Source organism: Ascaphus truei, chromosome 18 (assembly GCF_040206685.1).
Source record: "Ascaphus truei isolate aAscTru1 chromosome 18, aAscTru1.hap1, whole genome shotgun sequence".
NCBI classification, from domain to species: Eukaryota; Metazoa; Chordata; class Amphibia; order Anura; family Ascaphidae; genus Ascaphus; species Ascaphus truei.
In genome coordinates, this window is record NC_134500.1 from 27,644,252 (window position 1) to 27,668,750 (window position 24,499).

A 24,499-nucleotide genomic window follows, 5' to 3' on the forward strand; every position below is an offset into this window, starting at 1 on the left:
AGGGTAGTTAGAAACAGTTACTTACAGTAGTAAAACAATACAATAGAGATCGGTTTGAAAGATTAGCGCACAGTTAATCCTATAGTTACTTAGTGACGGAACAAGGACGTTTTGTACTGTACATCAAAGTAAATATTGCTAAATGAAGAAACATTGTTCTAACGTTGATGATCGACTAAGGACATTTGGCCGACAGTGAACACAGGTGATTGCTCTCAGGTAAGACTGGTTAAGATAAATGTATAAAAGATTGTACCTGGATGTATAGAATCCAGAAGCATTTAACATCAGCCAAGCTAAGGATTCTCCGCTCTATAACCACATTCTATGTGCCTGAGAACCTGACGTAAACTGACTGAAATGAGGCTCTGAAAGATGTTCTAGGTGTCTCTAAATACACTGAGAAAGGAATCAGAACGGATATATCAATGAAAAGTGGGACATTTATTTGCGCCCATCTAATGAAGCAAATCTTCAATGCCAAGGTGGCATCCTCGGCAAGGCGTTGTGTTGGCAGTAGGAGGTAATAGAGCTACAGAGATCGATGTGTACTTGTAAAGAATTGAAAAGTCAACCGAGCCAATGTTTTGGGTGTTGGATATTCCAAGGTGGGAGAAATAGAGATTTGATGATGTGTATAGTGTAGGACAGATCATGCGATCTCCCCCCCTACTCCTTCTCTGGCACTAACTCTTGATTAATCCTTGCCCGAATTTTAATTCGCAGTAAAGTGCCCTTTGACACAGAATACACCAGGAATCAGTCCAGCCCTCCAATCTCAAGGAGACATTCCTTGTCCCGTCTCCCCACCTGGGCTCCCGAGGAGTCCGGCCTGGAGCAGCCGCTCAGCCGCAGGGGGTGGAGCGGGTCAGAGATGGACCTCAGGGCGTCCCTGTCAGAAAGCGCCCAGAAGCGGGCGGGTCTGGTGCAGCAGCTGCGGGATGCTCAGGGGAAACTGGAGGGGCAATCGGAGGAGCTGAGGAAGCGAGACAAGGAAGTGGAGCTAAGTCGAGCCAAGACAGAACTTCTGGCCCTCAAACAGAAAGTAAGGATGACAGGGAGGCAGGGTGCCAACCCTACACACGGGCAGTGCCATGAGGGAAGTGCCAACCCTACACACGAGCAGTGTCCTGGGAGAGGTGCTAACCCTGCACATGGGCAGTGTCCTGGGAGAGGGGCCAACCCTACACACGGGCAGTGCCATGAGGGAGGTGCCAACCCTACACATGAGCAGTGTCCTGGGAGAGGTGCCAACCCTACACATGGACAGTGTCCAGGGAGAGGGGCCAACCCTACACAAGGGCAGTGCCAGGAGAGAGGTGCCAACCCTACACATGGGCAGTGCCATGAGTGAGGTGCCAACCCTACACATGAGCAGTGTCCTGGGAGAGGTGCTAACTCTGCACATGGGCAGTGTCCTAGGAGAGGTGCTAACCTTGCTCACGGGCAGTGTCCTGGGAGAGGGGCCAACCCTACACACGGGCAGTGTCCTGGGAGAGGGGCCAACCCTACACACGGGCAGTGTCCAGGGAGAGGTGCTAACCCTGCACATGGGCAGTGTCCAGGGAGAGGGGCCAACCCTACACATGGACAGTGTCCTGGGAGAGGTGCTAACCCTGCACATGGGCAGTGTCCTGGGAGAGGGGCCAACCCTACACATGGGCAGTGTCCAGGGACAGGGGCCAACCCTACACATGGACAGTGTCCAGGGAGAGGGGCCAACCCTACACATGGACAGTGTTCAGGGAGAGGGGCCAACCCTACACATGGACAGTGTCCAGGGAGAGGTGCCAACCCTACACATGGGCAGTGTCCAGGGAGAGGTGCCAACCCTACACATGGGCAGTGTCCAGGGAGAGGGGCCAACCCTACACAAAGGCAGTGCCCTGGGAGAGGTGCCAACCCTATACATGGGCATTGCCCTTGGAGAGGTGCCAATCCTATACATGGGCAGTGCCATGGGAGAAGGGCCAACCCTACACACGGCAGTCCCCTGGGAGAAGGGCCAACCTACACACGGGCAGTGCCCTGGGAGAAGGGTCAACCCTAGACATGGGCAGTTCCCCGGGAGAGGTGCTAACCCTACACACGGGCAGTGCCCTGGGGAAGGTGGCAGCCCTGTACACAGGCAGTGCCCTGGGGGAGGTGGCAGCCCTGTACACGGGCAGTGCCATAGGGGGAGGTGAGGTGGCAGCTCTACACACAGGTCTCCCCTGGACACTGCACTGACGCTGCATCCGCTTTGTCCCTCAGCAGTTGGAAACCTCTATATCTCAACTGGAGAAGGAAAAAGGGTGGCTGGAGGTGTCTCGATACGAAGATAAAAGGCAACGAGGAGAACTACAGGACAGGTTTGGGGCATCCTCACCACAGATGGATTGTGATGGTCATTTTCAGCATGTTTTGCGGTGTAACTTTTTTTTTATACCGTACTTATAATGAGGGGAAAGAGAAATCAAGATAATGAAGATACTAACCACTAATTATGAAACGGTTACCAAGTTACGGTGAATCCAGTGGTTCATGGTCTTTTTAAACTGCCCCCTCATCCCTTTTGCGCTACATACTTACTGCGTACATATGTACATACGTGTAAAATGTTTGCAGGACCTTGTGAATCGTGCAAAATGTACCATTGGTTTCACCAGAAAAAGGTTCACAGTGTCAGATTTCCCGTTAGGCCCGGGCCTAAGGCGGCAAAATGTTGGGGCTGCAAAAATGTCCCCCGCCATTTGCATTTGCCGTGCTCTCGCCTATCGGACCTAATGTGACTTACCTACCTGTGCCAGCTGCCTCAGTTCTGCTGCCCTGCTTCTCCTTCAAAATCGAACGTTAAATGATGCCGTGGAAGTCCCAAACTGCGTCACGCAGCGTCGCAATGTCAAATGATGTCACGTTACCATGGTAACGTGGTGCACTGCACGTCATGTTGGTGACTCCGCGGCGTCATTTGATGCTGGATTCTGAATGGGAGGCAGGGAAGCAGGGAGGCAGGCGGCAGGCACAGGCGGCAGGCGGCAGGCACAGGCGGCAGGCACAGGCGGCAGGCGGCTGGCACAGGCGGCAGGCACAGGCGGCAGGGGGCAGGCACAGGCGGCAGGCACAGGCGGCAGGCGGCTGGCACAGGCGGCAGGGGGCAGGCACAGGCGGCAGGCACAGGCGGCAGGCACAGGCGGCATGCACAGGCGGCAGGCACAGGCGGCATGCACAGGCGGCAGGCACAGGCGGCAGGCGGCAGGCACAGGCGGCAGGCACAGGCGGCAGGCACAGGCGGCAGGCACAGGCGACAGGCACAGGCGACAGGCACAGGCGAGTGTCTAAGGGCGGCGGATTTGGAAATCTACCGCTGATCAAGACCCTGAAATTGGGCTTTTGGAGGAAAGAGTGAAAGAAAGAGAGAGAGATATCTGTGAACACACCTGTGATGGGAAACCTGGGAAATCTCCCTCACACACACTCACTCTCTCCCCTTCTCTCTATTCCCCCCTCTCTCCTTATCACACTTTCTCTCCATCTTGCACTCTCTCTCCCTCACACACGCTCTCTCCCCTCTTCTCTCTATTCCCCCTCTCTCTCCTTATCACACTTTCTCTCCATCTTGCACTCTCTCTCCCTTCCTCTCTCTCCCTCACACACACTCTCTCTCCCCTTCTCTCTATTTCCCCCCTCTCTCTCCTTATCACACTTTCTCTCCATCTCGCACTCTCTCTCCTTTCCTCTCTCTCCCTCACACACTCTCTCTCTCCCCTTCTCTCTCTATTTCCCCCCTCTCCTTATCACACTCTCTCTCCATCTCACACTCACTCCCTTCCTCTCTCTCCCTCACACACTCTCTCTCCCCCTTCTCTCTTCCACCTCTCTCCTTATCACATTCTCTCTTCCTTCCTCTCTCTCCCTCACACACTCTCTCTCTCCCCTTCTCTCTATTTCCCCCTCTCTCTATCACACTCTCTCTCTCCCCTTCTCTCTATTTCCCTCTCTCTATCACACTCTCTCTCCCTTCCCCTCTCTCCCTCATGCACTCTCTTCCCCTCATGCACTCTCTTCCCCTCCCTTTTTTTTCCTCCCATGCTCTCACCCCTCTCTCTATCTCCCCCTCTTTCTCTCCCTCACACACTCTCTCTCCGTCTCTTTCTCTCTCTCTCCATCTCACACTCTCTCTCTCCCCCCTTTTCTCTATCTCTCCCCTCTTTCTCTTCCTCACACACTCTATCTCCCTTATGCACTCTCTCTTATGGCCTCTCTCCGTCACACACTCTACATCTCGCACTCTCACTCCCCCTCTCTGTCTCCTGTATCCACTCCCCCTCCTCCTCTCTCTCTCTCCCCTTCTCTCTAGCTCCCCATCTCACTTCCAACAAAAGTCCTATTTCAGGATCTGAATCACTGTGATTAGCCTTGTAAAATTTAGCAAAATATGCCGCAAAACAGCAACTTTTTCAATAAAAACGCCTCCCAAGAATTGCAAGCCCAGTTGGGACAGTGTCACACATCTCTGCTCACTAGAATGAGAATTTGTAGGGGCGCTATCATGTTCACCTCGATATGATGGTGGCTTTGAGTTGTGTAATTTTTCAAAGTCCAGTTTCTCATCCCTTTCTTGTCAGGATTATTAATCTGGAGATAGAAGTGGTGAAGGCAAAATCTAGTTTGGAAAACATGAACCACAGCAACGTACTGACAAACTTGAGCCGGAAGTCTCCCACGGTAAAACGACACAGGGTTTGGACTGGGTTTGCACCTGGATTTACTAAATGGTGCTTAATAAGTGTTAAATATCCATGACAGATGTGGAAGGTCCTGCAAGGGAGAGGCTTTAGGAAGTTTCGCACTGCGCTCTTTGTGTATGACAAAACATCCATATGTTTCATATTGTCATTGAAGTTATACATGACTCGTTCCGATACATTGACGACATAATCCTTTCCCTTGACAGAAGTTGAGTTCCACCACTCTTTCGCGATCTCGACTGCGTGGTTGGTTGGGGTAGTGATTATGTGCCCCCAGTAACACATGCGGGAGTAGAATGGGCATCAATGGATCTCCTTCTGAAAAATGAGCAATTAACCTATCCTGAAAACTATAACATATATTAATGTTAGAAGATATAATGATGATGGTGCCAAAATGTTCTGTACATGGCACATCTGGTTGTATGAGAAAAGTAGGGTGTCTGGAGCATTCTCATGTCATTTATGACCCCCTGGTTTCTTGGTGACACGTCCCGTGACCTTGCAGGACAATAATGAGCTGAGCCGGGACCTGCGGACAGCCCGAGAGAACCTCCTTTATTTCCGGAACCGAGTAAAAGTTCTGGAGGCGGAGAAGAACCAGGCCGTGGAGGAGCTCAGAGCGATGCGAGAGGTAGGGAAATGCATCCACCTGACCGAGAGATCCGAATCTTGTCTGTAACCCCTTCGCTGCCGGATGGACTTGCCGTGTGCCCGACTCCTCTGGCAGAGAAGCGGTTAATCTCATCAGTGCTGAAAGTGGATGGCCAGAGAAACACAAAACAAGGAATTTGACGTTGGACAAGAACCCCGTGGCTTATCCCGTGTCTGCCCATTTTCCTAACCTCAGATCGTGTTTGATTCTTTGGTTTATTTGATATTTAGGATTTAGCCTTGTGTCAACCCCAATCCTTCTTAAATTCTGTTCCTGTATAAACCACCCCTGCTGGGCGGCTGTTCCATGAATTCACCGCCCTTTCCGTGAATAAGTACTTCTTCACGTCTTCCCCTGAGCCTGCCACCCTCCAGCATCAGAGAATGACCTCTTGTCCCAGCTCTTCTCTCTCTCTGCATTATGCTTCTCTCATGCACCTTGCTAAAACCTTTTTAATATTGAAACATTTCCATCATATCCCCCCCCCTCCATTCTTTCCTCCAAGCTGCATAACTTTTAGGATATAGGCCAGGTGGTGGCCAACTCCGGTCTTCAAGGGCCACCAACAGGTCAGGTATTAGGGATATCCCTGCTTCAGCACAGTCGGCTCAATCAGTGGCTCAGTCTGATTGAGCCACCCTTGCTGAAGCAGAGATATCCTGAAAACCTGACCGGTTGGTGACCCTTGAGGACTGGAGTTGGCTACCCCCTGATATAGACCATGTACCATTTTTGAAGCCTTTCTTTGCACAAATGCATAGGGACACATTGATAATATGCAGAGTAATGCATTGCCGATCGTCGAGACGTTTCAGCATCTGCAATTTCAACTGTTCCCCTTGGTAGTGAGTAACTCACTCTTCCAGGGTAGACCGATCACAAGACCAACCCTTCTCCATGGCGTTACCAAGTAGCTCATGTTTAATTCATGGGTACTGTGTTGGCCTAGTGCTAATGACACTGTCTTTGAAGGGTGAGAACCTGGTTTCAGACCCGGGTCCATTTGGCCATGGGAGAGTCACTTTATCTCTGGAGGCCTGTAGACATGGACACGTTCCATATATCTTTACATCATTCAGTGCAGCTCTGTCCCCATGTCCTGCGTATCCAAAATCAGGTCTTCTGCAAGTTGATCTTTTAATTGGAAGGAGAAAAAGTAGATCCAGTTACGGATTTATCCTGGACAACAACAAAATGCAATAGTGACGCTGATATCTATGGAAGTCATCCCTCCTTCTTCTCTCAGGGCCGGCCCACGTGCAGCCCCCTCAACGCGTTTCGCGTTCGCCTCTTGTTCAGGAGAAATGGTGTACGTTTGTGGGCCGCCTCAATTGATGGCGGGGTTGTTACTGGAAATTTACCTTGATACAGTTTCCCAATTGGGTTATTTTGTCGTCTCAAATAGAGAAGTATTTATCTCTGCACTTGAGGGTGGCGTCGGCTTTACCAAACTCTTCGCTTGTGTGTGCTCGCAGGGGAGTCAGCTGGCCTTCAGCCAAACCAACGAGGCGAACCAGAGAGTCACAGACTCTCTACAGGCCCATCACAGCCTGCACGAGGAGCTTGCTGACCTCAGACTGGGATTCAACAACACCAGCCTGGTATGAGCACTGACTCAGCAATACTGAAAGGGTGTTACAAGAGGAGTGATAAGAGGCGGGTATAGAAGCAGTTAGGGGAGGAGTTATAGGGAGCAGTTAGGGGAGGAGTTATATGATTCAGTTAGGAGAGGAGTTATAGGGAGGAGTTATAGGAGCAGTTAGGGGAGGAGTTATAGGAGCAGTTAGGGGAGGAGTTATAGGAGCCGTTAGGGGAGGAGTTATAGAAGCAGTTATAGAAGCAGTTAGGGGAGGAGGTATATGGCGCGATTATAGGAGCGGTTAGGGGAGGCGTTATAGGAGCAGTTAGGGGAAGGGTTATAGGAGCAGTTAGGGGAGTAGTTATAGGAGCAGTTAGGGGAAGGGTTATAGGAGCAGTTAGGGGAGGAGTTATAAGAGCAGTTAGGGGAAGGGTTATAGGAGCAGTTAGGGGAGGAGTTATAAGAGCAGTTAGGGGAGGGGTTTTAGGAGCAATTATAGGAGCAGTTAGGGAAGGAGTTATAGGAGCAGTTAGGGGAGGAGTTATAGGAGCAGTTAGGGGAAGGGTTATAAGAGCAGTTAGGGGATGAGTTATAGGAGCAGTTAGGGGAAGGGTTAGAAGAGCAGTTAGGGGAGGGGTTATAGGAGCAATTATAGGAGCAGTTAGGGAAGGAGTTATAGGAGCAGTTAGGGGAAGGGTTATAAGAGCAGTTAGAGGAGGAGTTATAGGAGCAGTTAGGGGAGGGGTTATAGGAGCAGTTGGAGGAGTTAGGGGAGGAGTTATAGGAGCAGTTAGAAAAGGAGTTATAGGAGCAGTTAGGGGAGGAGTTATAGGAGCAGTTAGGGGAGGGGTTATAGGAGCAATTATAGGAGCAGTTAGAGGAAGAGTTATAGGAGCAGTTAGGGGAGGAGTTAGGGGAGCAGTTAGAAAAGGAGTTATAGGAGCAGTTAGGGGAGGAGTTATAGGAGCAGTTAGGGGAGGGGTTATAGGAGCAATTATAGGAGCAGTTAGGGGAAGAGTTATAGGAGCAGTTAGGGGAGGGGTTATAGGAGCAGTTAGAAAAGGAGTTATAGGAGCAGTTAGGGGAGGAGTTATAGGAGCTGTTAGGGGAGGGGTTATAGGAGCAATTATAGGAGCAGTTAGGGGAAGAGTTATAGGAGCAGTTAGGGGAGGGGTTATAGAAGCAGTTAGGGGAGGAGTTATAGAAGCAGTTAGGGGAGGGGTTATAGGAGCAATTATAGGAGCAGTTAGGGGAGAAGTTATAGGAGCAGTTATAGGAGGAGTTAGGGGAGGAGTTAGGGGAGGAGTTAGGGGAGGAGTTATAGGAGCAGTTAGGGGAGGAGTTATATGGCACGGTTATAGGAGCGGTTAGGGGAGGCGTTATAGAAGCAGTAATAGAAGCTGTTAGGGAGAGGTTATAGCAGTTAGGGGAAGGGTTATAGGAGCAGTTAGGGGAGGAGTTATAGGAGCAGTTAGGGGAGGGGTTATAGGAGCAATTATAGGAGCAGTTAGGGGAGAAGTTATAGGAGCAGTTAGGGCAGGGGTTATAGGAGCAGTTGGAGGAGTTAGGGGAGGAGTTATAGGAGCAGTTAGAAAAGGAGTTATAGGAGCAGTTAGGGGAGGAGTTATAGGAGCAGTTAGGGGAGGGGTTATAGGAGCAGTTAGGGGAGGAGTTAGGGGAGGAGTTATAGAAGCAGTTAGGGGAGGAGTTATAGGAGCAGTTAGGGGAAGAGTTATAGGAGCAGTTTGGGGAGGAGTTATAGGAGCAGTTCGAGGAGGAGTTAGGGGAGGAGTTATAGGAGCAGTTAGGGGAGGAGTTATAGGAGCAGTTAGGGGAGGAGACAGTCAGTGCAATATTATGATAAAATGTATCAACATTTCTACCTGTAATTTGTAAGGCACAAGATTACCAAGCGTCGTACAGGTGGCGCAAATTGACGCAGAGGAAATCATTTGCGCCGAGCTTTGCTCCGTCTTGATACATATCCGCCTTTATTTTGGACTCATAACTTGATGCTTCTGTTGCCTCCGGCAGGAGAAGGAACTTCTGTCCTCGAAGGCGATGAGGTTGGAGGAGAAGGTTTCGGATCTGAGCCTGCGGCTGAAGGCTGCACAGTCAGACCGAGAGAGGTTCTTGCAGGTAAGGATGGTGCCCGAGTGAGGAAGAGGAGGGCGATCTCGGTCTCCCCACTGAACATTTGCTCATTAAATGGGTGCAAATAAATGTCCCACCTTTCAATACATATCAAATAGTCCACAGGTCCGGTTCTTTTCTCAATTTATTCAGAGACAATAGAAAACATCTTTTACAGCATCATTTCATTCAGTTATATCATTCAGGCGCATAGAGTTTAGTTATAGAGGGGAGAATCCTTAGCTTGTTCTTAGGCCGCGCGTATAGTGCCCGCGACGGGCGACGTCGCCCGAAAACAATTGCATTTCCGCTGCTGCGTGCGCTTATAGTAAGCGCGACGGAGACAATGCGACGGAGCGCTGAATTTTGGTAGCTGGCAATATTTGATTTTTCAAGGTCTGTTGTCTCATGTGACTGCCTCTGAACCAATCAAATGCCAGTACGCCCGTGCCGCCGCAAAGCGAAATATAACTTTCACTAGCGGTGACAGGTGACATCACCCGTCGCGTTGTGTCACCTGTCGCGGGCATTATACGCGCGGCCTTAGCTTGGGTGTTAAGTAATTCTGAATTCTATAAATCCAAATGCAATCTTTATACATTTTAGCAATCACCTGTTTTTCTCAGTCAACCCAATCCTCTTAGTCAATCATCAACATTAGAACACTGTTTATTCATTTATTTTGATTTAAAAGAACCTCTTTGTTTGTCACCAAGTAACTACAGTTAACTATGTTCCTAATCTTTTAAGACCTATCTCTATTGTATTGTCTTTTACTACTAACTATCTATTTATTCAGGACATACTTGAAAACGAGAGGTAAATCTCAATGTATTACTTCCTGGTAAAACATTTTTTATAAATAGGAACTACAACTCTGCCTTGTCCTCCTCTCTTGATCTACATGCCCCGCTTTCTCTCTGTCGCCCTCGCCCTTCTAACCCTAGACCCTGGCTAAATTCCCACACGCGCATGCTGCGTTCCTCCACTCGTTCCTCTGAACGCCTCTGGAGGAAATCTCATACTCTCGCAGACTTCCTTCACTACAAATTTATGCTATCCTGTTTCAACTCTGCCCTCTCGCAAGCTAAAGAAGCCTACTTTTCTTCACTAATCAACCTGCACAAGTCTAACCCACGCTGACTGTTCTCTGTCTTTGATACTCTGCTCAAACCACCCTCAGCTGCCTCTCCTTCCTCCATCTCCGCTCAGGACTTTGCTGACTATTTTAAGGAAAAGGTGGAATCCATACGTCAGAACATCCCCTCTGTTTCTTCCTCCCATCCTACACCTCTTCCTAACTCTCCTCCTGCCTTCCTTGACTCTTTTTCCACTGTCTCAGAGGAGGATGTGTCGCTGTTGATCGCTTCTTCTCCCTCTACCACTTGCCCTCTTGACCCCATTCCCTCCCATCTCCTAAAACCTCTTGCTCCTACTTTAATCCCTACGCTCACACACATTTTTAACTCCTCCCTCTGCTCTGGAACCTTTCCCTCCTCCTTCAAAACATGCAACAGTCATACCATTACTCAAAAACAGCAAGCTTGACCCTACCTATCTTTCTAACTATCGACCTGTCTCCCTCCTGCCTTTTGCCTCTAAACTCCTTGAACGTCTTGTATTCTCTCGCTTTGCTCCATTTTCTCAACACCTATTCTCTCCTAGACCCTCTACAATCTGGCTTCCGCACTGCTCACTCCACGGAAACAGCCCTCACTAAAATAACTGACGACCTCCATGCTGCCAAAGACAGAGGTCATTACACTCTGCTCATATTACTCGACCTCTCTGCAGCATTTGACACTGTGGACCACCCTCTTCTCCTTCACATTCTCCATACTCTTGGTATTCGGAACAAAGCTCTATCCTGGATCTCATCCTACCTCTCCCATCGTACTTTCAGTGTCTCTTCTGCTAACACCTCCTCCTCTTTTATTGATCTCTCTGTGGGGGTACCCCAGGGCTCTGTCCTGGGACCTCTTCTCTCTGTACACACTCTCTCTAGGTGACCTAATAACATCTTTTGGGTTTAATTATCACCTCTATGCTGACGACACACAAATATACTTTTCAACACCCGACCTTACACCTGCTGTACAAACCAAAGCTTCTGAATGTCTCTCTGCTATATCATCCTGGATGGCCCTCCGCCACCTTAAACTCAACATGGCTAAAACAGAGCTCCTCATACTTCCTCCCAAACCTGGCCCTACTACCTCCTTCCACATTACTGTTGGAACTACGATCATTCAGCCAGTAGCCCAAGCACACTGCCTAGGGGTCACACTCGACTCCTCTCTCACATTCGCCCCTCACATTCAAAACATTTCTAAAACCTGTTGCTTTTTCCTCCGCAATATAACAAAGATACGCCCCTTTCCTCTGTTGCTCGACTGCTAAAACTCTGACTCAGGCCCTCATTCTCTCCCGTCTTGATTAATGTAACCTCCTGCTGTCCGGCCTTCCTGCCTCTCACCTGTCTCCCCTACAATCTATCCTAAACGCTGCTGCCAGAATCACTCTACTCTTTCCTAGATCTGTCTCAGCGTCTCCCTGCTGAAATCACTGTCCTGGCTTCCGATCAAATCCCGCATCTCACACTCCATTCTTTTCCTCACTTTTAAAGCTTTACATTCTTCTGCCCCTCCTTACATCTCAGCCCTAATTTCTCGCTATGCACCATCCCGACTCTTGCGTTCTTCTCAAGGATGTCTTCTTTCTACCCCCTTTGTATCTAAAGCCCTCTCCCGCCTTAAACCTTTCTCACTGACTGCCCCACACCTCTGGAATGCCCTTCCCCTCAGTACCCGACTATCACCCTCTCTATCCACCTTTAAGGCCCACCTTAAGACACACTTGCTTAAAGAAGCATATGAATAGCACTGTAGATATTCTGAACACGATACATAAAGCTTGGGCCCCTGCAGATGCACTTACCAGAACTCCCTCCTACTGTCTCTGTACGTTCTCCCTACCTACCAATTAGACTGTAAGTTCCTCGGGGCAGGGACTCCTCTTCCTTAATGTTATGTTTGTCTAAAGCACTTATTCCCATGATCTGTTATTTACATTATCTGTTATTTATTTGATTACCACATGTATTACTGCTGTGAAGCGCTAGGTACACTAATGGCGCTATATAAATAAAGACAAAATACAATAAATAATTGTAACTAACCTTTTATTCCAAACTCAAGACCATATACTGTACTATTCAACTCAGCAGACATTAAACATACCAAGTTTCTAAATCACATAAAACAGTTCTGCATCTGCCTGTCTCCAGACTCTAATAGCAGAGGCAGCTTATCATTTTCCAATATCATTTCTAACTTAATACTAAATGACTTATTTTAGCTAGTTACATGCTGAATATATCTGTATATAGAGAATATAGCATAATTAATATTTAGGCTTGAAACCGTCCTATCTTCACCCACCGTGAGGCACGGGGACCTGTCCAAGGTCAGCAGGAGAACCTTACCAGCAGGTTACTCCTTCAGCCCGAGCACACAGTGTCCCTCACACGCTCCCTCCTCTGCAGGAGAACCTTACCAGCAGGTTACTCCTTCAGCCCGAGCACACAGTGTCCCTCACACGCTCCCTCCTCTGTAGGAGAACCTTACCGGCAGGTTACTCCTTCAGCCCGAGCACACAGTGTCCCTCACGCGCTCCCTCCTCCGCAGGAGAACCTTACCGGCAGGTTACTCCTTCAGCCCGAGCACACAGTGTCCCTCACGCGCTCCCTCCTCCGCAGGAGAACCTTACCGGCAGGTTACTCCTTCAGCCCGAGCACACAGTGTCCCTCACGCGCTCCCTCCTCCGCAGGAGAACCTTACCGGCAAGTTACTCCTTCAGCCCGAGCACACAGTGTCCCTCACGCGCTCCCTCCTCCGCAGGAGAACCTTACCGGCAAGTTACTCCTTCAGCCCGAGCACACAGTGTCCCTCACGCGCTCCCTCCCCTGCAGGAGAACCTTACCGGCAGGTTACTCCTTCAGCCCGAGCACACAGTGTCCCTCACACGCTCCCTCCCCTGCAGGAGAACCTTACCGGCAGGTTACTCCTTCAGCCCGAGCACACAGTGTCCCTCACACGCTCCCTCCCCTGCAGGAGAACCTTACCGGCAGGTTACTCCTTCAGCCCGAGCACACAGTGTCCCTCACGCGCTCCCTCCTCCGCAGGAGAACCTTACCGGCAGGTTACTCCTTCAGCCCGAGCACACCGTGTCCCTCACGCGCTCCCTCCTCCGCAGGAGAACCTTACCGGCAGGTTACTCCTTCAGCCCGAGCACACAGTGTCCCTCACGCGCTCCCTCCTCCGCAGGAGAACCTTACCGGCAGGTTACTCCTTCAGCCCGAGCACACAGTGTCCCTCACGCGCTCCCTCCTCCGCAGGAGAACCTTACCGGCAGGTTACTCCTTCAGCCCGAGCACACAGTGTCCCTCACGCGCTCCCTCCTCCGCAGGAGAACCTTACCGGCAGGTTACTCCTTCAGCCCGAGCACACAGTGTCCCTCACGCGCTCCCTCCTCCGCAGGAGAACCTTACCGGCAGGTTACTCCTTCAGCCCGAGCACACAGTGTCCCTCACGCGCTCCCTCCTCCGCAGGAGAACCTTACCGGCAGGTTACTCCTTCAGCCCGAGCACACAGTGTCCCTCACGCGCTCCCTCCTCCGCAGGAGAACCTTACCGGCAGGTTACTCCTTCAGCCCGAGCACACAGTGTCCCTCACGCGCTCCCTCCTCTGCAGGAGAACCTTACCGGCAGGTTACTCCTTCAGCCCGAGCACACAGTGTCCCTCACGCGCTCCCTCCTCCGCAGGAGAACCTTACCGGCAGGTTACTCCTTCAGCCCGAGCACACAGTGTCCCTCACGCGCTCCCTCCTCTGCAGGAGAACCTTACCGGCAGGTTACTCCTTCAGCCCGAGCACACAGTGTCCCTCACGCGCTCCCTCCTCTGCAGGAGAACCTTACCGGCAGGTTACTCCTTCAGCCCGAGCACACAGTGTCCCTCACGCGCTCCCTCCTCTGCAGGAGAACCTTACCGGCAGGTTACTCCTTCAGCCCGAGCACACAGTGTCCCTCACGCGCTCCCTCCTCTGCAGGAGAACCTTACCGGCAGGTTACTCCTTCAGCCCGAGCACACAGTGTCCCTCACACGCTCCCTCCTCTGCAGGAGAACCTTACCGGCAGGTTACTCCTTCAGCCCGAGCACACAGTGTCCCTCACACGCTCCCTCCTCTGCAGGAGAACCTTACCGGCAGGTTACTCCTTCAGCCCGAGCACACAGTGTCCCTCACACGCTCCCTCCTCTGCAGGAGAACCTTACCGGCAGGTTACTCCTTCAGCCCGAGCACACAGTGTCCCTCACACGCTCCCTCCTCTGCAGGAGAACCTTACCGGCAGGTTACTCCTTCAGCCCGAGCACACAGTGTCCCTCACGCGCTCCCTCCTCTGCAGGAGAACCTTACCGGCAGGTTACTCCTTCAGCCCGAGCACACAGTGTCCCTCACACGCTCCCTCCTCTGCAGGAGAACCTTACCAGCAGGTTACTCCTTCAGCCCGAGCACACAGTGTCCCTCACACGCTCCCTCCTCTGCAGGAGAAGCTGGATCTCCACCGGCGCACGCAGGAGCTTTCCCTGGAGCTGGAGCGGGCGCAGAGGGGTCGGGAGGGTTTCAACCATCAGGTCAGCGACCTCCACATCGAGATGGTGGGGGCCAAAGCCCAGGCCAACCGCCAGGACCAGGAGAAGGTGCAGATGAAAGAGGAGCTGGTGATGCTGAAGCAGGTAAGAGTGCATGAGCGGCCACGCAGTCATCATGCTGCAAAGGATTCTGGGCGCGACTTTCTGAGGATTGGCGGTCACTAGCAAGCCAGGGAAGGTCGCAACCCATAATTCTTTGCAGTCGGGACCTCGGCGGTCCGGACTTTAGGCTCCACCACCTCGCGGCTCCTCTCACCGGTAAGGTTTCGGAGTGGGAGAGGGAGACTTGTCCAGTGGTTGGGAAATACTAGTTGGGCTTAGCTCAGCACCCAACCACTAGTCCTGGCCACGCCACTGTGGATCAGAACCACCCCAGGCGGGCCACTGCCAGCCCTGCACCTGTTGCAGTATGGGCGCCAATTGTTGGCATAGAAACGTGGCCTGTCCAGACAGAAAACCACAGCTAGCATGGGCCCCATCGTCCGCCAGGTAGTCTGTTTTCCTCTCTCGTTTTTTCCCGGTTCACTAATATTGTATTCATAAAATCATTAGCCCGGAACCTAAATTAATATGGCGACTTATCCCCTCTCACTTAGTGCCATTAGCAGACCTCACATAACCTTATTTAAGAAGATAAGAAAGTTTTTTCTGATAAGAGCCTTTGTAGACCGCATGGAACGCAGCTCTGTGCTGCCTGGGGAAGAAAGTGAGACTAAACAGCAGGAGTTGCCGTATGGACACTCTGGCTTTGAGCCTTTTTAAAAAAGGAGCAGCCCCCCCTACTCTTTTTGGGGGGGGTTGTACCCTACATTTTTTTATACAGCCGGAGGGTCAGAATAAGCTCAGCCCCACTCGTTGTATTTCCAGGGACCACCCCGGGTTCCAGAGACACCTACAGGTGAAGTTACCAGGTTGAAATTTCCCTATAGGGGAAAGAAAATGGCTGCCAGACCTCTGACAATAGCAAGCCACAACATCATCGGTCGTGGTTTCCTATTGGACGGCCACTTAAAGCTCCTTTAAGAACCAGAAATTCACACACCGGTAACTTCACCAGTAAATATCTCTGTTACCGGGGGTCTCCAGAGCTGGGAAAAGGCGCGGGTCAGCTCTGGGGGGGACTCTCCGGCTCCAACCCTGTAAAATAATGGGGGTTAGCTAGGGGGGATTGCTCCTAAATAGATGTAACGGGTATCACCTGGCGCCGGCGTGTAAAATAGGTCTTATATTAGGGGACGTGTACCTAGTACAGTGTTACGTGGGACTGCACCATTAGCCCCGTGGCTGTGCTTTGTAGTTGGTTTCTGGCAGCGAAGGAGTGATGTATGTATAGCTTTGTTTATATAGATCTCAGAGTGTACTCAGCGCTTTACAGAGACAATACAGTACAGGGGATTATAATACAATAAGCTCTGCAAAGTCAGACAATAGGAAAGGAAATCCCTGCCCCGGAGAGCTTACAATCTAATTAGTATGTTGGGAGACTTACAGAGACTGCAGGTGAGGGAATTAGTGCAGTAAATGGCAGTGCCTGGCCTTGATGGTGGGTAGGAGTGACTGTGGGTGTGGGACAGTAACCATGTGCGCAGCTATTATGATACTTCATCTAAGAGGTGAGTTTGAAGGTTTGACTTAAAGGGGGGGAGAGACGGTGCTCGGCGTATACTGGGTGTGAGGGAGTCCCACAGGTAAGGGGCAGTGAGGGGAAAGATTTACGGTGAGAGAGAGCAGTAGAGCTGAAAGGGGTGGAAAGGAGACCATTCTGGGCAGAGCGTGGAAGAACGTTCTGGGCAGAGCTTGGGAGATGGTCGTGGGCAGAGCGTGGGAGATGGTCGTGGGCAGAGCGTGGGAGATGGTCGTGGGCAGAGCGTGGGAGATGGTCGTGGGCAGAGCGTGGGAGATGGTCGTAGGCAGAGTGTGGGAGATGGTCGTGGGCAGAGCGTGGGAGATGGTCGTGGGCAGAGCGTGGGAGATGGTCGTGGGCAGAGCGTGGGAGATGGTCGTGGGCAGAGCGTGGGAGACGGTTCTGGGCAGAGCGTGGGAGACGGTTCTGGGCAGAGCGTGGCAGACGGTTCTGGGCAGAGCGTGGGAGATGGTCGTGAGCAGAGCGTGGGAGATGGTCGTGGGCAGAGCGTGGGAGAACGTTCTAGGCAGAGCGTGGGAGAACGTTCTGGGCAGAGCGTGGGAGATGGTCGTGGGCAGAGCGTGGGAGGTGGTCGTGGGCAGAGCGTGGGAGAACGTTCTGGGCAGAGCGTGGGAGAACGTTCTGGGCAGAGCGTGGGAGATGGTCGTGGGCAGAGCGTGGGAGATGGTCGTGGGCAGAGCGTGGGAGATGGTCATGGGCAGAGCGTGGGAGATGGTCGTGGGCAGAGCGTGGGAGACGGTTCTGGGCAGAGCCCTGGAGACAGTTATACAGTAGTTCTCTGCAGGTTTACCACAGGGGCATGGCAGTGGGTAACGGGGAGTAATGGGGAGTAACGGTGAGTAACGGTGAGTAATGGTGAGTAACGGTCGTACCTTCCGGCCCAGTGAATGAGAAGCTGACTGTGGAGCTGGGACAGACACAAGAGCAGGGCGGTGAGTAACGGTCCTACCTTCCGGCCAGGTGAATGAGAAGCTGACCGCGGAGCTGGGACAGACACAGGAGCAGCGGCAGAACGCCCTGGAGCAGCTTCACCAGCTGCAGGCAGAGCAGAAAATCTCCGGTAATCGCATGGTGGCGCTGGAGGCGGAGCGTGCTCAGCTCCTGGGGGAGAAAGAGCTGCTGATGTCAGCGGTGCAGGAGGACGAGAGGAGCCAGTGCGAGCAGATGCTCAGGTGAGGGGACAGTGGCATTTACTCAAACCTCACCTTGTGCTCCGGCAAGTTGTTAGACTCTCTATGCCCAAATCTCGCGACCTTTCCTCTCCACGTTTCCGTGACGTCAGGAGGTGGTGGGGGATTCCATCAGCTGTTGAATGTCCCATGGCGGAATAGCGCTATACTTTCAGTACACTGCGGTAGTAGCACTTGCAAATGCTCGATATACGCGCTAGTCATAGGGTTATACCTGAATCATTAACCCTACGCGTTTCGTTTCTCTTGGAAACTTCATTCGGTATAACCCTATGACCAGCACGTATATTGAGCATTTGCCAGTGCTACTACCGCAGTGTGCTGAAAGTATAGCGCTATTCAGCCGGAACACATCAGAGGAGAAAGAAACACGCTGTATCTCTGCGTCTGCCAGCCTAATTTGTACATTGGTACTCCTGTATTTCCTGTAATATCTATTTCTGCGTCGTTTGTCTATATTGTTCCATATATACTGCACATATAAAAACGTGTGTGTGTGTGTATATATAACATAACGGAGGCATCACAATATATATATATATATATATATATATATATATATATATATATATATATATATATATATATATTGTGATGCCTCCGTTATGTTGCGGGGTCTTGTGTCCCATATTCAAGGCAGGAAACTCTATATTTCGTTATACCAACCCTTTAAGGAAACAAATCATAAAATAAAGACCTACTCCTATCAGGAGACTGACTCATATCATAAGTGTGTGTGAGATATATATATATAGAAAGAATATACGTTACCATCCGAGGACTGATAAAGTAGAGACAGCACACAGTAGGAAGATGACAAAAGATTATATTGGCTTAAACAGCATCAGAGGTAACCGCCGTTTCGACCCCACAGAGAGGTCTTTTTCAAGGGGATGTGTATATGAAAAAGACCTCTCTGTGGGCTCGAAACGTCGGTTATCTGTGATGCTGTTTAAGCCAATATAACCTTTTGTCATCTTCCTACTGTGTGCTGTCTCTACTTTATCAGTCCTCGGATGGTAACGTATATTCTTTCTATTTATTTTTAAGGGACAAGCACCAGGCCTTATTATTATCTTTACTAGGAGTGCTGATTCTTGCCTTTTAATATGTGTGTGTGTGTGTGTGTGTGTGTGTGTGTGTGTGTGTGTGTGTGTGTGTGTGTGTGTGTGTGTGTGTGTGTGTGTCTTTAGGTTTCTGGGACCACATGTGTAAACCTTTTTAGAGCTATTATACAAGAAAAAATATATATATTTATAATATATATCATATCAAATATAAGATATAACACTAAGTGATGCCTCAAACGAGAGTAACGAGAGCCCATGTGCAGAAGAGCTGACAGTCTAAGGGTTTTCGCAATGTTTGCGCCTCTCAGGGCCTCCCAGGTGCAGGAGGAGACGGACGCCCTGCGCGCCCGCTGTCGCACCCTGGAGGGTGCCCTAGAGCAGGCGCACGAGCAGCTGGGCTCCCAGATCCAGGAGCAGCAGCAGGTCACCCTGTACTGGAAGGAGCGGTGGCAGCAGGCAGCTGTGACCTTGAAGAGCATGGAGGAGCAGCTGGAGCAGGCGAGCTCTCAATGTCAGGAGGCAGCTGCCAAGGTACGGGACCTCTTCCGTGTAACGCTCTGCATGTTATTACTCTCCAGCACCGAACCGCTTACACTTTTCAACCGTACCTTTTCGTTAACCCTTTGAATGACCCTTGATGTACCCACCCATCATGCTGTCTGGTGGCACTACAGGGATTCCGTGGCGTAGTCCACGTTCTGCGCTCTCTTGCCCATTTCCTGTTTCTTCACCATGCTGTTCAGCGGGGTGTCTGTTTCTTCCCTGCCCACTGATTCCTTTATAAATGGCGTATTTTAATTCCTAAAAAATGAGCTCCCCATGCCTACTTGAATCCGAATGCTAAGAACCTCAAAATTGGTAAACCTCAATTAACGTTCTCAAGAGCTATCTGTGAGCAGGTTGCTGGCTCTGCACTTTATACCAGGCTGTGCTGACAAGGCGGTGTAATGCGGCAGGTATAAGCTTAGAGGGCTCCACGTTACAATGGGCAAGAAGCCAAAAGTGACACTGAGTGCTCATTTGCATGTCATTAACCAGAGTCCCTGGCTGCAGCGGCAGCACTGTATGCGAAGAGATAATGGGGAAGGGCAGGGTTGTCTCCCTGGGGGTAACGCAGCGGCCGTTTGCTCTCCCCTCGCAGAACGCCGACCTCCTTCAGGACTGTGAGCTGCTGCAAGTAGAGGCAGAGGAGATGTCGGAGCTCAGAGCGGCCGCCAGCAGGTGGGTGAGGACCGTGGCAACGTGGCACTGTGGTGTCCTCCTGCTACCTTTCCGACTCTGCCTCGCCACGCTCTCCAGTGGTATTACCATTAGTTAAAGTGACATAAATCGGGTGGGGGGTGAACTTTAACCCCTATGCTGCTAGAGGGGTCCAGCCATCCAGTGCAGCGAGGGGTTAACACACATATGGCCAAGAAGGGGCCATTATAACAAATTTTCGGTCTTAGCGTCATGGAATCTGCTACTCCAAGGGCGCCATGTCCTAATCTAATGGGTTTGGGTGGGGGAACCGTGTCCTAATCTAATGGGTTTGAGTGGGGGCGCCGTGTCCTAATCTAATGGGTTTGGGTGGGGGAACCGTGTCCTAATCTAATGGGTTTGGGTGGGGGAACTGTGTCCTAATCTAATGGGTTTGGGTGGGGGAACCGTGTCCTAATCTAATAGGTTTGGGTGGGGGAACCGTGTCCTAATCTAATGGGCTTGGGTGGGGGAACATGTTCAGGAAGAAGAACAGGGGGCGAGTGATCACTAAATGGGGGGGGGGGCGTGGTCTCTCCGCACGCAAAGGGTTAAGCACGCCCCCCCCCCCCCCCCCAGCTTCTCACTGCATCTCTCTCTCTCCAGTCTGAAAGAAGAAAACGAGCAGTTGCGGAAGCAGGTGACGGAGGGGGAGCAGGCGGCTCGTCTGTGGCAGCTTCAGCGGGACATCGGGTCCCATGTGGTACGTCCACAGGGAGAGAGCAGGGGGAGTTTAGGGGTGCTGAGTATTAAATGGGCAGACCCCCTTCCTCCCCCAGTATTACTTATTATGCGAGTCACCGCCATGCGACGCCCTTTAAATCAGATTAACCTGACCTAAATTTAGCACAGGTTGAACTCCCTTTCTCCACCAGGCAGCACAGAGCTGTTTTCCACACTGACTACAAATGGCATTACCCCCCACAAATGTGTAATCTTCATCTTCTCAGAGAAGTTCTGTGAGGTTTATCAATGTCACTAGGTGAGAGGGGATTAGCAGCCGTATTGATGAAGGTTTTGGGCTAATTTTTTGAGGAATAAAATACGCCGCAGATTTGATATACAGTATCTTATTATAATCCGTGCATCATGTAACTCCTTATCAGTCCTACCCATATTGGAAGCCGGGGGTAGATATCGAAGTGCTGTTTGTGTCTCTCTTGCCCTCAAACTGCCCTATTGCACACACCCAGTAGAGTGATGTGATGGAGGTGTTGGGGTAAATTCTGTCAGTGAACCTTATTACCACGTACCAAATGGTTTCTCATTGGAATCTCACCTTTATTTGACGTCAGTTGACTAATGCCTACCATCCTCCGAACTCAAATCCACCCCCTGTGATGACATTACCTGGTGGTCACTGTCACAGGAGACCAGGACTAACACACCAGGGATCAATTCACCAGACAGAAACACAGAGTTTATCAAATTAATTTATTGGAGAAAAGTATATCCACAACTACGTACAGTAAATCAACACACACACACACTTACAACTGGGAAACTGGGGTACCCTATACACCTAGGTGCAGGGAACGCCCTAAAGAGATTTTCCCTGTTCTGTTTTCCTGCAATGTCCACTGCAGCTTGTCCCAGTTGCCTCTCAGCTTCTTCCCAAGCTGCTTCTACAAAACAAAATCTGCTTCACAACTAAAACTGTTCCGGCGATGTTACAATGAATGAAGCAAGCAAAAGGTATACTTAAAAACAGTGTCTCTTGGAATGTTATCTGTGCTTGTCCTTCCCCCGGTTGGATGTGTTTTATGGCTAGAGGTGTCAAAAGGTTCCTGAAAGCAAGTGATGTAAGAGTGTGTGTGTGTATCTGTGTGAATATAAGTGAATGGAGAGCCCACAGTATATACAGTGCTTTACAAAAGGTGTGTGTGGAGTGGGAGTGGATATAAATGGTGTGGGTAGGTGTGGAAATGTGAGAGATTGTAGCACAACGAAAAGTGTGTGTGGATACTATGTGGTCCCTATTGGTGTATAGGGATGGAAAAACAAGGAGTATTAGTATGTGTAAGAGACAGCTGTGTGTGCATACATATAGGACAGTGTGTACAGACATGGCCTTTAGCGCTCATGGGAAGAGAGTTCACTTGTGTCAGTAATGACTTATAAAATTTCGATCTCTGTTTAGGCCAATGCTAAGTGTCCCGAACAGTTGCATAAATTTGTATTCATGCAACCGTCTCTCTTTTTCGGGGTTTTAAGATTACCTTTGAGTATGGCAACCCTCAGATCGTTCATCTTATGGCCAGAGTCAGAGAAATGTTCGCCGACAGGACTGTCTCTTGTTCCGCGTGTGATGCTGTGGGCGATGCAAGTTCATTCTCTTGTTTAGCCCCTGCCCTGTCTCACCTATGTAGTAGCAGCCCCCTGGGCATTTCATGCACATGATGAGGTACACGACATTGCTGGAGGAACAGGTGAATCTTCCTCTGATTTTGTATTCACGATTCCTGTGTGGTATTTGTATTGTGTCCGCTGTGTAGAGCATTGCGCAGGTTTTGCATCTTGGGTCCTGGCATAGTTTCATCCCGCATTCAGTTGTACTGCTGAATACTTTACTCCTCACCATAATATTCTTGAGATTATGGGGTTGTCTGTATGATAATAAGGGTGCTTCAGGGAAGACCTGTTGCAGTCTTGTATCTTCCTGGAGGATGGGTTGTAGTTCCCTGGCGATCTTGCGTAGGGCTCCTAGGTGTGGGTTATATGTGACCACCAAAGGTACCCTGTCGCTTGTCTCCTTCTGTTTGTATTCAAGGAGATCACTTCTTGGTATTCTGGTGGCTTTGTGAATTTGCTGGTCTACAATTCTGTGGTTATATCCACGGTTTATAAAATCTGATCTCAAGGCTTTAATCCGCTGGTCTCTGTCTGCTGTGTCGGAGCATATCTGGTTGTATCGTATGGCTTGACTGTAGATGGTTGCATGTTTGGTGTGTGTCGGGTGGAAGCTGTTGTCCCTCAAATAGCTGGCTCTGTCTGTAGGTTTGCGGTATACAGAAGTCTGTATTTGATTGTTCTTTATAGTAATGGTGGTGTCTAGGAAATGTACTTCATCCGGGGAATGGGTGAGTTTGAGGTTGATGGTCGGGTGGAACGTATTGAAGTGGTCATAGAACTGTAGGAGGTCCTGTTCGCCAGAGGTCCAAATCAGGAGGATGTCATCGATGTAGCGAAGGTATGTAAGGGGTTTCAAGTGGCAGGTGGAAAGAAAGTCATTTTCAAGTTTTGCGCTGAACAGATTGGCATACTGTGGCGCCATCCGAGTACCCATAGCGGTCCCGGTTGTCTGGAGGTATGTGTCATTTCCAAATGTGAAGTAGTTATGGGTCAGAATAAATTCAATGCATTTAGTCACTGTCTCTGTGAGTGGCTCCTGCGGTCCCAGAAAGTATCTGCAGGCTGAAATCCCATCCTCGTGGGGGATGTTTGTATAAAGTGACTCTACATCCATAGTTGCTAGTAGTGTTCCTGTTGGGAGGGGGCCAAGGGCCAATGGCCACTCCCCACACATACCTTTTGTAAAGCACTGTATATACTGTGGGCTCTCCATTCACTTATATTCACACTGATACACACACACACTCTTACATCACTTGCTTTCAGGAACCTTTTGACACCTCTAGCCATAAAACACATCCAACCGGGGGAAGGACAAGCTCAGATGACATTCCAAGAGACACTGTTTTTAAGTATACCTTTTGCTTGCTTCATTCATTGTAACACCGCTGGAAGAAGAGATCAGTGTATCTCGAAAGCTCGCACAAATAAAAGCGTTTCGTTAGCCACAGAACGGAATCATCTATTTATTTTTTGATTATTGAAGCTCGGCTAACACGGTACTGATACCTCTACATGAAAATATGGAAGATACCACATTGTACCGCACTCAAATGAAGCTAAAGGATTTACTGAAAAAACAGGCACAACTAGACAGCGATATCATCTTCCTCAGCAAATGCAAGAAGGAGCATCTGATCCCGAAAGGATTCGTCCTCAAAAACCCACTTGCCAACACATACAACACAAAATTCTCCCAACAACTGTGCACCAGGATCTCAGAAAGATTAAGGAACTATCTGATCAGCATCTGTTACAGCAACAGGAGAAAGACTAAAGAGATGATAGACTGCATTCTGGAGACAGGAGAAATACACACAGACACATGGAGAGGACTCCAAACATTCCATGAAAAACTCCTGAAGGGTCTAATTAGCAATAAGGAAAAGAAACTGCACAGACTGAGGCTATGAATGAGACACACTGCAGCAGCCAGCACAACAACTAATAATACACATGTAACGGGTATTCCCCCACCCAATCGCAAATATGGTGTAGGTGCAAGGAACATATATTGTTACTCAGGTGTGGTGCATAACCTGTTGGCTCACAGGAGGGCTGAGCTTCCGCCACGGGGAACCAGGGGCAATTATACTAGGGTACTCACTTACAATGATGCAGCGCCTCCACCTGCGATGGCTCCCACCAGAGGGGGAGTAGTTCCTCGCAGGACAATCAATAATCACATAGACAGCATG

The 24,499-nt window shown here is 50.2% G+C and overlaps 1 protein-coding gene across 4 annotated transcripts in view; it reads left to right on the forward strand.

The window, feature by feature from the left end:
• The window catches only part of LOC142469076 (uncharacterized), an 85,560-nt gene that overhangs the window by 11,707 nt on the left and 49,354 nt on the right, over window positions 1-24,499 (forward strand). For 3 of the 4 annotated variants that reach the window (XM_075575954.1, XM_075575955.1, XM_075575957.1), the window contains 11 exons: window positions 727-1,045; window positions 2,254-2,351; window positions 4,608-4,707; window positions 5,239-5,364; window positions 6,861-6,986; window positions 8,999-9,103; window positions 14,701-14,889; window positions 17,411-17,622; window positions 19,019-19,241; window positions 19,852-19,931; window positions 20,556-20,652. In XM_075575954.1, the coding sequence (XP_075432069.1) occupies window positions 727-1,045; window positions 2,254-2,351; window positions 4,608-4,707; window positions 5,239-5,364; window positions 6,861-6,986; window positions 8,999-9,103; window positions 14,701-14,889; window positions 17,411-17,622; window positions 19,019-19,241; window positions 19,852-19,931; window positions 20,556-20,652 (1,675 nt within the window). The remainder of the gene's footprint in view (window positions 1-726; window positions 1,046-2,253; window positions 2,352-4,607; window positions 4,708-5,238; window positions 5,365-6,860; window positions 6,987-8,998; window positions 9,104-14,700; window positions 14,890-17,410; window positions 17,623-19,018; window positions 19,242-19,851; window positions 19,932-20,555; window positions 20,653-24,499) is intronic. The other variant, XM_075575956.1, reaches the window with a different exon arrangement.